Source organism: Pygoscelis adeliae, unplaced genomic scaffold (assembly GCF_000699105.1).
Source record: "Pygoscelis adeliae isolate BGI_AS28 unplaced genomic scaffold, ASM69910v1 Scaffold3, whole genome shotgun sequence".
NCBI classification, from domain to species: domain Eukaryota; kingdom Metazoa; phylum Chordata; class Aves; order Sphenisciformes; family Spheniscidae; genus Pygoscelis; species Pygoscelis adeliae.
Genome location: NW_008824446.1, coordinates 362,580 through 374,732, shown reverse-complemented (window position 1 = coordinate 374,732; position 12,153 = coordinate 362,580). Strand labels below are relative to the sequence as shown.

General features: G+C 43.6%; 1 protein-coding gene across 1 annotated transcript in view; it reads left to right on the top strand.

Moving 5' to 3' along the window:
* The first annotated feature begins 1,085 nt into the window (after window positions 1-1,085).
* Window positions 1,086-12,153, top strand: part of FAM71D (family with sequence similarity 71, member D) — a 48,514-nt gene continuing 37,446 nt past the window's right edge. Inside the window, exons 1-5 of the mRNA XM_009320999.1 lie at window positions 1,086-1,398; window positions 5,816-5,955; window positions 7,518-7,720; window positions 8,318-8,582; window positions 10,654-10,892. Coding sequence (XP_009319274.1) covers window positions 1,086-1,398; window positions 5,816-5,955; window positions 7,518-7,720; window positions 8,318-8,582; window positions 10,654-10,892 — 1,160 coding nt within the window. The remainder of the gene's footprint in view (window positions 1,399-5,815; window positions 5,956-7,517; window positions 7,721-8,317; window positions 8,583-10,653; window positions 10,893-12,153) is intronic.

Below are 12,153 nucleotides of genomic sequence, written 5' to 3'. Positions count from 1 at the left end.
AAGAAAGAGTATAAATGCACGGCAAGTAGGTAATGATCCATCTTCCAAATACTCCCCCAGCACCCACAGTGTTTGTGGCAAGAAGTCCCACACTTTCACAGCATGAAGCAGCATCTCCTCTGTTTTGTGCTGAATCTGCCACCTCCTAGTTCTGTTTGATGCCTCTTAGGCTTTTGCGTTGGAGCAGACAAAGAGAAGTCACCCTCACTTGGCCATCCATAGTTTTATAGATGGCTATCATCTGGATTAAGAGTTCTAATCTACGTAGTCTGCCCTTTGTGGTCATGTTCTGTCTCCAAGGGTCCATAAATCAGATCATCCCTGTTGCTCCTCTGTGCACCCTCTTCAGTTTTACTATATTCTGTCTGAGACAGGGAGACCAGAACTGCACACGGTATTAAAAGGCATCACTATCTCATATAACCACAAAATGATGACTTCCATTTGTTCTCTGCTTCCTAATAGTTGTTTTTTTTCTTCAGTGCTTCTGACCAATGTGTTTTTATGGATTGTAAAATACAGATAACCTTAAAGTCTCATTCTTAATTGGTAGTTGTCAACCTAAAAACAGTAATTGTAACAACAGTTCAAGAAAATGTTTTCCTCATACGCATCATTTTACTTTTATGTCTGTTGAATTTCCTCAGCTGTTTTAACTTACTTCCACTCAATTTTGAGCAATCCATTTGCAGTTCTTGGTCCTGGTAAATGAGTATCTTCCTTTAATATACTTTCCTTTAATTTAATCTGATAACGGAGACTGCATTGATTACTGCAGCTGAGAATCTGTTCTCTACTGTGTGAAAAGACCTGCTTTGGTGGCTTGACAGTTTTGCTATAATGTTGATACTTTACCTTATTATGCCTGATCTTTTCTTGTGGTTTATTGCCAGCTGGATTGCCCACTGGTGATGACAGGCTCTTCACCTGTACTCTTGTTTTAGGATGCTGTTGCATTACTTTGGGGAACTGCCAGCTGACCTAATAAATCCCACCTCAGGCAAGACCACCCTCGTGCATACATGGAGAAGCTGCAGTGAAAAAAAAATGGGCTTAATATTTTCCTATAGCTTTCTTGTATTTGGATGAGGTTGCTGGAGCAGCATGTTCATGGTGAAGACTGGTGGGCAATCTCTTGGGACGTGGCTCTGCAGAGCCCCCTGGTAGGTGCACGTGCTGTACTCGGGGGAATTGGCTCACAGGAACGTGTAGGCAGGTCAACTGGAGCCAATGCTGATTACAGCCGGTTGTTTGTGGCGTACTACACACTTCTGCAAGCACAGCCTGTCGGGGCTTTTGTGTCAGCACTAGGTAGCTATTCATCACTAGAGGTATTGAATAATGAAAATAAAAATGGCCTGAGAGCTACTTATCTGCCAGTCTTTCAGGAGCGGCGAGGTACACATGCAGATACAATGCTACTTGAACCCATCTAAACAAAAGATAGTCAGTTGGCACTGTACATCCATGACTGACTTTCTGTAATTTACTCCCCACCTGCTAAATCCAATCAATTTGCCCAATGTGCTATGAAAAGCCAGAGAACAGAGCAGAAGACAGGATTTAATATGCTCTTGGCAGCCTGCGTTGCTAAGGAGTCATGCTGCTGCCTTCTCCATTAGCTGGAGTTTTTCTAAGAGGTGGTGGCTAGGGTTAGATTAAAACAAAAAAATAACAAAAATAATAGTCCTTTTTTTGGGGGAATGACAAAAACCACACACACAAAGGAGCACAGAGGGGATAGCAGATGGGAGAACCTGAGTAACACCCTGCCCCAGCTACTCCCAGGCCCATCGCAGGAGCCATCAGCCCATCAAAGGCCCATCACCACAAACCCAGAGGAGCACAGGGACACAATGGCAGGCAGGAACCCAAGTTAAGGACTCATAGGGACACCCTGGCTGGGCCTCTCCCAGGGCTGTTGCAGGAGAGCCTCATCCCCTGCCCAAGTGTGAAAACCATCAATGCGAGGCAATGGGAGGGCTCTCACAACCACCTTCAGACTATGGGAGGTTACTGCCTGGGGGTGCGGGACACATTATGCGATGCAGGGGAAAAGCATTTTAGGATTGCACAAGACTTATGGGATGTTTAGGAGAGGAACCAAAAGTGGTGAAAGGATTGGGTGTAGGGGATTTGGGGAGGAACGGATGTAGGAAAATAGAGGGATAAGGGGATAAAAAGGGCTGGTCAAGTGTAAACAGGTACGCTTGTCTGGCCATGCCCTGTGCCCTGCCTGATCACCACAGTCTGTCCTGTCTTCTTAAATGTCATTTCTAACTGTTTTCCTGGGTGAGGAAGAGGCAAGACCATGGGAGGAGCTAGCTACTGTGGGGACCAGGGGAGTCCCAGACGGCTGCTGGAGAGACCATGGGGTCTGCGGGTCAAATTATGTGTGTGTGTGTGTGTGTGTGTGTGTGTGTGTGTGTGTGTGTGTGTGCATAGGTGTCTCCAGGGGGGAGGCATCTGGAGATACCAAGGATCCAGGACCAGCTACTGGGTGGACTGTGCGTCCGAAGCCAGCTACTGCAGAGACTACAATGTATATGTGTCCGCGTGCACGTGTGTGTGCGTGTGTGTGTCTGAGTGAGGGGGTCTGTATCAGTGACAGGAGTGGGGTTGCAGCCTCAGGGGCTCATATGCCCAGGTGCCAGCAGCTGGGGAAACTGGGATCCAGGGGCCAGATACTGGAGAGACAGCCCGAGTGTCTGAGCCCAGCTGCTGAAGGGATGTACATTGCATACATGTCTGTATTTCCCACTCATGGACCTTCATCCTGATCGGACAGAGAGCGGAACAGGAAGAGGCCATGGGTGCTGCCTGTGTTTGTGTGAGTGCTGTATATATGTGTTGTGTATGTGAGTTTGTGTGTTGTACCTACTGGGAATACAGGCTCAGCCTTATTGTTGGTTGGAGCCGGGGGCATGGAGCTGCAGCAGCCTTGCTTCTGTCAGGCTACTGGATTCACCCCACCCCCCACCTCCCTCAAAAGCCACACAAAACGTGTCTCAAAAAACCGATAGCAACATGTCTTACAATAGCTGATGCCTTACCCTGAGACAGGGAGATTAAATACATGTCAACACATTAGAGCGATGAGTGATGCAGAGGCACCTGAGCTAGCTAGCAATGCCCATGCCAGAACACGCACACAGCACAATGGAGCACCACATAGTAATGCTGTCTTAGGTGTGAAAATGCTATTATCCTGCACTACAAGAGTCCTTGTGCACGGTGTGTCCGCTGTCTTAGCTCAGACTCTCCTTCCTCTGGTATCCGCATACCACACTTACTGCACAGTCCAAACAAGGGCTAAGTATATGCGTGTATTTGGGGTAGGTAGACAGGGCTTGCACCTTCCATGGTTCAGGCAAGAGCTGTGACCACTTGACTGTGGAGTCAGCCTCCTCCAGCTCAGTCACTCACTCTTGGTGGTGTTCGCAATGACACCTCCATTGGCTAGAGAAGGAAAGGCAATTCAATGTTGAAAAAGGACTTTGTGGTGGTGGTTTTGCTAGAGCAATGCTATTTATCCTTCTCCAGCCATGTATATTACACAGCTGAAATCCAGCTGGGAGAGAAAAGCTCCATCGTCTTCCACACTGGATCAGAGTTGTCTTGTATAGTGGGCAGAGCAGAAAGCATTTCTGCTGGACATTGCTATGTCAGTGCATAGTATTATCAGACAGCCCAGAAGCTGTCCTATGGGGCTCCACCTAAGGAAGGGCGGATGTCTACCTACCCAAAGGAGGCTGTGTACCTGCAAAGGAGATTGCACAACAGTTCTTCAAACTGTCAGACAACATAACTGTCATTTTGCAATATCAATTCTGATTCAACCAGCCTGGTGCTCAGTCATGGCCTGAACTCTGTCCAAGCACCAGGCTGAGTTGGAAGCAGCAGTGTTATCACTCAGGGTGAAAAACAGGAGTTAACATCATAGGTTGATTATGACATCACCTGGCTGATCTGAAAGGTTACTCTGGCAAAAGAATGTATAGAGAGAAGCTAAAATTTACAAACCAGAGCAAGACACGTGAATACAAGCTCCATTTTAAATTGGCTCATTAACACTCAGGCCAGGGCCCTGAGTGCACCAATAGGCCTTAACTGCCCTCACCTGGGACCTCCATCCCACACCCCCTGCCCGTGGGTCTGGGAGATACGCTTAAGCCCTGGCCTGGGCACCTAGTCCTTGTTTGAGAGAGACTATAGGTGTATCTATCACCAGCCCTGGCTCCTGGGTGGACTTTCTTGGACATCTATTACAGTCCTGTCTCCGGTCCTGCCTGCTGCTGCTCCTGACTGGATTCCTGGAACAGAGTCTCAGGATGGACTCCAGATCTGGTTCTGCACCTTGTGTTGTCTGTGCCTGTCAGCGGACCTTGTTACCACCACCCTGCTCAGCCCATTCACTTTGAATTCTGCGCGATTGGAGGACTATGCCTTGACTGTTGAAGGCAATGCCTCTGCTGAGGTAATCCTTGGCTCCCAGCTCACCATCCCTCATGGAGCAGACCAACTCTTGCTGTTCCCTGGCAGCCTGCACTGCATGGACATTACCTATGCAAAAATCTCTGATGTTATCATGCCCTTAATGTGCCCGTGTTACAGGTGAATCCATGCTACCTGTTACCACTATGCCCTGATGCAACCAAGAAACGGAATTGCTGCCAGGACTGGTGAGAGCACAAACCAGGTGATGTATTGTGATGCCAGCAGTGATAGGGCTGAGTTCTTCTAAACCACCCTGCCTGCCTGTTACGACAAAACTTGCTGCCTCACGTACATGCATTTGTGTACCACTTCTCTTCATATCATCACTTCTTAAAGAAACTCAAGCAGAGAAACCATATCATCAAGACTGTGCCTGATGACGCTGCCGATCATGGGTTTCTAGTGCTGGGAGAATTCCAGCGGGCTCCGCAGAAGGGACTAGCACACTTGTGTCCTCTCTTAGACATACTCCTCTGTGTAAGAAATGGATTGACCTAAGAGAAACAAGGTATGAATGGGAAGTAGAAGTCTACTAAATGTATTTTTTAAAAAAACCCAGTGGCGGGGTATTTCTATTCTTCTTGGCATTCTGCCACTTACTGAGCAGTTGTGAACAAATCATTTGACTTTTGTACCTACTTAAGTTAATAGAAATTAATAAAGATTTATGAAATTTAATTAATGAGTAGCCTTGAATATTTTTTTTTTGCTCCTCAATAAGTCAATCAATATTATGTTACTTATTCTCCAGCTTTTGTGTTAAAGTCAGCCTGGTCAGCTGCTGGAGAATTTCTACTTCATTTAAGTGCTGCCCTCTTCTTGACTCCTGGCAAAAACATGTGATCCAAGAGGTGCAAAGATAGAAGTCACCATCTAGCACTGAGAACAGCCCAAGGGTTTCTACTGTTATTTGCAAAGTATGTCACTATACTCATGTAAAAAACACATCAATAAAAACATATTATCTTAACAGTGGCAAAAATATACAATATTACTTATAAACAAGAAGAACATACTTAAGTATAGAATAGCTTATGCAAACTAGTGTTTATTGATTCACAGGCCCTTTTTCCTTAAATAAATAGTAAAAGAGGAGTCAGGAGCTGTGAGAAAGCCTTACTAAGTTCCCCTTTGCATTTGAGATTGCATGTTCTTAAAAATGTGTGTTTTGGGGGGAGAGGGTCTGCTCTTTAGTAGTATAATAAAACCTATCAGGAAGGATTATGTTTGTTTCTTTTCATAATCAGGGGTTTTTAACATATATCCTTGTTATCTCTATTCCCTTTAACTTGTGAATTTATTTTTGTTTTGTGGATAGGCAAAATGAATAGCAAGTTTGATTTTAAGAGCATCAGTTCAAGTCAGGCGTCCATTATGGGTGACCTTCAGAGGCTTCTTAGCCAAGGAGAATATGCTCCTTTTACCTCTGCTCCCATCTTCGAGAGCAAGTTTGTCCAGGTAAAAAGTCATGCAAATGAAATCATTTGGCATGCTCAAGATAAAATTGCCTGCAATGGTTACTCTTTTTTTCCTCCCTCACATACCAACAGGTATTCCCTCACATACCAACAGGTATTCCCTCACATACCAACAGGTATTCCTCATTCATTTATTCTCACTATTCTTAATCTCTGTTTAAGACACACATACAGATATGTTTCCCTTCTCCTATAGACTCATTCTGCTCACACTTTAAAGGCAATAGTCCAGAAACCCAGCAACAGCAATGCTGCAAATTATAGCAGGAGGACAAAGAGTGATGTTTTCACCCTTCCTTGTCAGCCTCTACTCCTTCCTGTAGCAACAGCTAGGACTGTTCTAGCAAATTTCTGGTTCTGTGCGATCTTATTAAGGTTTTTAGCTATCAAGGTCAGTTCACCCTAGACTACATGGCAGCCAGCCTTTCCCAGGCAATCTCCCCCCGCTTGCAACTTCTAATATCCTTGCAGGCAATGTCACTACCCTGCCTGTCACTTACCCTAAGCACTGGCCAAAGAACCCTGCAAGACTCTGGCAACAGTCTACACTCCTACAGTACCGCATTCACAGTGTGTCTAAAATACATGAATTCTACTTACATGACGTATCTCAACAGTGTTTTTCATAGGGATTCATTGCCTCACTTTGTGATAATTGCAACATCCTTTGGTCATGCCTTGATTAATTCAATTTTCCATTGTTGATATGCATGCAGAAATGTTAATTAGCTAGAGTCTCTGTTTTCAAGGTACTTTATGATTTATCCCTGCTTTATTTATCAGACCTCATTTACTATCAAGGAGGCAGTTGCCCTAACCAATCAACCCAAGAAAACAGCAACATCACTGACTCATTTACACTAAAATGAAAAAAAAAGCCTTTGATCTTTTTTACATGCTCTCTCTCACACTTGGGAGGAGATTCTGCTAGATATCCACAAATTTAATGTACTGTCCTCCTTCAAATTCCTTCTTAGGACACGCTTTCTCTGATATCTATCAAAACCAAACCCTGACAACAGTACATAACATGTGATTTGATCATACTTCTTGTATTTTCTCATTTTTCTCTTTCTGTAATTTCATGTCTTACACATAAATTGCTTGGGATCTTTTTCCATTCTGTGTTTGTACAGTACCTAGTAGGATCCTGGTTCATAACCAGGTCTCATTAATATCACAGTTATGCTGACAAAGACAGCGAATCATCAGAACAGAGTGCCTCTTCCACCATGTTTACACTAAGAGAAATTCAAGAAAATGGTACTCAAGAGGTTTCTGACCACAGCAATCAGATACCCAATGATTTGGACTACACAAGAGCCAGTGATTTCCAGTCCTTTATCTTTATTCAACTTCTTTCCTTTTCATTCATACACATTCCTGTCTCGTTATTCCATATTCCCCCTCTCTCCTCACCAGCTCAGTACATAAGCTCTAGGGCCCCCAAGCCAAAACACCATGAAATGTATTGGTAGTATATTCTCTGAGAGATTATATGGCAAATGTCAGTGTTGATGGGGCTTTTTTTTTTTTGTTCAGGTTAATCGAAGAGGGGAACCAATTTCTGTCCACAACCGACCCAGCTGCGTGACCATCGGTATCTGTGCTGCCAATCCCAGTTCACCAATGCCCAATGCGATGCTGGTAGCACGCAAAGTGCCCATATCCCCAGAGGAAAGTATGACAAACTTCTGGAAACTCTCAGAGCAGCCATCCCACATGGAACAGCTAGCACTTACCAGGTGAGTTAGCACCGAGAAGGGTTAAATATTTCTTTGCAGAGTAAGTAAGAAATACGAATGTATTTCCCATTTCCATACAGTATTTTCCTTCTTTTAAGGGTCAGTTTACTAACAGGCCTCGTATTTGCAGTGATTCTTTGTCCCAGCGCTAGCACAGTAAAGTTAGGAGAATCACTGAAGTTTAAGTACACACCTTTAGGCCCCACTCCGGTCATCATTTCAGGCCAATGCTACCCACATGCATATAGATAGCTGATGACTACGAATACTTAATAAACCTTTTTCTAAATATATCAGAAGCTGAAAGCTGGTAGGAAGATTGGGGGTACAGGATTGTCAGGGAATAAGGCAGTGGGATAAAGGCATTGCAGAGAAGCTAACTTCCTTTGCCTCCATTCTGTGCACTGCTGCCCAGCATTTATTCCACAAACAGCTAAAGGCACTCATAAGAAGAGTGTCCAAATCCACTCGGCAGCTTCTTCCTATTCCAGTTTCTCACTTTTAGTCTTATTCTATCTGTAGGTCTACAGACACAATATTTTCTTTGAGAGGAATCTCCACTTGTGCTTAATGATGAGTTTCCACCTTTTTTTATAGGTTCTTCCCCTTGAAGTTTGTGGAGCTCTCTGTCCACAGCACAGATAAGCATCACCTCATGTTAAAATTAGTAAATGGCCGTTCCTATTATCTAGAGCTCTGTGCCCCGCCAGACCAGCAACAACACCTATTCCACCTGTGGCTGCAGCTCATCTCTCTCCTGAAACCCCCAGAAAATACCAGCAATACCGAAGTCGATGTAAAATGCAAGGATTTTGGCACATGTCACAAGAAAGTTCCCAGCTCAAGCAACCCATCAGAAAATGTGAGTCTTTAGCAAATAGATATAAAAAGTTCAAGCTGACCAATCAGAAAGTATCACTTGTGCCAATATTCTTTACTGTCTCTCAAGTCAAAGTTTTTGTGTGTGCTTTGAAGGAGCTACAGTTCTGTTTATCAAAATAACTGGTTTGTTGTAAGCTCCCTACAGAATTTCAGGGCAATGGGAGTGAGGATGCTAGGCACACCATAGCCCTGATAAATTTCTGTGAATCAATAAATAGCATACTACTTATTGTTTGGTGTTTACTTTTTCCTCATAGTTGGGGGTATGTTCTTAAATGCTGCTTTTTGACTGAATTCCACAACCTGCTGGAAAAAAGCAGAGAAGGAAAGACATGGCACAGCTGAGACCCATGCAGGGACTGACAGCTAATAAGCAAAGAGGGTAAAGGCATTTGATCCATTCAAAGGACAGAAAGTTCTTGAGGGAAATGCTACAGCGGGCAGCCAGACAGGCAGAAGGCAGCTGCTCGCTGTAGCTAAGAGAGAAACAAGAACAGTGAGGGTCAGCAAAAATGCTTCAGAAGGTCCTAGAGAGAATATCACAAACAGAAATTTCACTGAAGCACAGAAGGGACCTGCTACCTTAGAGTCACACTTAGGAAGGAACTTGAATGGTTAATGGCTAAAGCTATGTTCCAAGCAAACAACATTTTGTCAGCACAGGCACTGATGGGTCTTTAGTTCCCACTCAAGCCAACCCAGCTCTCAGCCAAGCAGAAGCACATTCACCCGGAGAAGAAAAAAACACAATCACATGGCCAATGCTCAGTGCTGGACGTACATCTTTTCTCTGCACTCAGGACCTCCCATCTTCTCCCTGGCCATGGGTAGCAGAGAGAAGGAACAACTCTGTGTACATACAGCAGAAAAATTACAAGGGGACTAGAAAAAAAAATAGAATTTTGGAGAGAGGAGAGAACTGTGAGAGATTATTCTTTCAAGAAAAATTAGTGATGAGGTAAAGGGATGACTGAAGAAAACCTAGGGGAAAAACTACCATATTCAGATTAGATTTGCAGAAAGTATAGGACTCAGATTTGGCTGAAAAATCTGCACAGCCACATCCCACAATCATATTTGGTTAAGAATGCATAGGTTAAAAGAAAGTAAGTATAGGATTCATAAAATTTCTTAACTGATACTTTCCTCCTTCAACTCTCCCTACATAGCCACCTTTCTTCTGGGTTTTCTGCTTTCTCTCTTATCTGATGTCAACGACTAGATCCTTGTACAACCTTCTGGACATAAGCTGGCCTGACATAAATGTCAGCTCCTGCATGTACAGCAGATGCTACTAGTGATTCAATATACTAAAATCATGCTCCAGACCTAGAATCTCTATTTTTCTTTGCAGAATAAACGTCTTATTTTTCCAGTCACACGTTGATCAGTGTTTCAATACCTTGAGGTGTTGGCTGTCACTCACTATTACTTTTCTACTGGCAGTTTTTAAGTTTGAATTTTCCTTTGCATTATTACATCCTCCCTGTTCTCTTCATGTTTAGACAGAAAGCTGACTGCACATGAGAGGCTTACAGGTATCCCTGCCTCAGCTACCTGAAAGCAGATTTAGAAAGATTTTAGTAGGGATGGATCTCAAAATCTGGACAGGAGGGAGAGCAAAGATCTTATCTCAGCTTCCAAATATGAGCAAAAAGAGGAGAATAACCTGGAGATAAAGGAGTCCTGGACATGAATCAGAAGCAGAGAACTTGGAGGTTAAGCCACAAACAGCTCTCAGAGGTTAGGCTTTGGGACCTGTTATCCCTTGATGCACTGCATAGTCACCTCTAGCCAAAGCTGTAGGCCAATAATCGCCAACAAATTGATAATGTAGGAGAAACAGTAGTCTGTCTTCCAGGTATATATATCGCATTTCCTACGGATGGTCTGTCTGACAACACTTTATAGCAGAATATTCAGTATATAGGGGACTACTGTATAGGAAATTATCTTATCACAAAGTTCAAGTTGTGCTCATCAGCTCTGTGCAGAGCAATTTTTTATGTCAGTTGCTACTGTATCTGTTAATCTTTCCTTTTTCCTTCAAGAGCGACAACCCACAAGACGTGCCTAACCCCAGAACAGCGGAAGAAGTTGTTACTAAACAAACCTCCTCCAACCAAGTTCCCCTCTCAGGTACAGTGGGTCCCACAGAAGAGAGTGGAAGGAAAGGGGAAGCCTTCCACAGCTCCCTGAAACCAACCAGGCAAGAAACCACCATGCAGTCAAAGAATATAGATCCTCTGGATACAAAGAAGAGCAAAGGCACAGAAAAGAGGAAAACTAGGTAGGCGTGTTTGGAAAACGATTCTGATATACTTAGTTTCTGCTGCTGACTTTGAAAAGTAAAATGAGTCATATTTTTGTCTTCAGAAAATATATTATTGCAACACCTTTTCAGGGTTACTGTGATTTTCTTAATGCCTTAATGGATTAGGAAGCTGAAGAATACAGGGTGGGGTTTCCAATTATCCAGACTTTGGTTTCTCAGACATTTAGGTGCTTTTGAAAGACCATTCCCCCTGCTCACCCTCCCACCCCCTGGCGTCACAAAGACTTCTGCTTGGCAATCAAGCAGAAGTCATGAATGTTCAGTGACTTAAGTGCCAGCGGTCTCCTTGAATGCTGAAGGATCTGCATACAGGCAGCTTTGATTTGTACACCCAGTGTATGACAGAATCATATAGCACAGGGCAGACTCAGTGTTTCCTTTCTGCCCAAAATCAGCAACATGTTCTGGCACCAGAAATCTGTCTTTTCTGCATGTCCTTCACTGCCATATCCATCCTGGCTTGTGCAGAAAAGGAGCAGATTTTTTGTCGGTGGTGTTGCACAAACTAGGCAAGCAAAAGTTAGATGGCAGAAGGAAATGAAAACTCTGTCACTTACACGAGCATCTGCATGACAACAAAGAACAAGACTTCAACATAATCGCTTCTCAAGCTTCACCTAGGCCCTAAGTGGTGTGTTCAGATGTGTGCTATGTTCAGATGTGTCATATCTCAGTGCAGTCTATAACATTCAAGTATCTCCATGTGTTAGTGTGCCTGCACTTCAAAACAAGGCTTACTACTGCAGACAGAAAGAGACTAAAATAGCCCTTATTTAATACTGATCCCGGTACATAATGATATTACTAGGGTAAGACTTCCTGAGTTTGTTGGCAATGGCATAATGGTTTTTTCCTGAACTTTATTTTTTTTTAGGACAAATACAATGAACCAAAAAGGTGGAAAAAAATCACAGACTTCAGGTATGGCAGTTTCTGATATTTACTCAGTTCCCCATTCCTATTCCTACTTCAATAATAGAGGAAAGAAGCTGAAACTTCATGAGCTGGGAGTTCTTTAGAACAAATATTCCTCTGTCCACATTGCCAATAGATCAGCACTTGTATGGCCTTGTTATTAGAAGGTATCCTATCCTGTGCTCATTCCCTGCTGTGATTACATCTCACCTTCCAGGGTTCAGTGTCAGGTTTCTTCTAGAAAGGCCTTGATGTTTGACTTGTTTGGCTGATGGCAGCCACTGCAACTTCACTGCAAAAT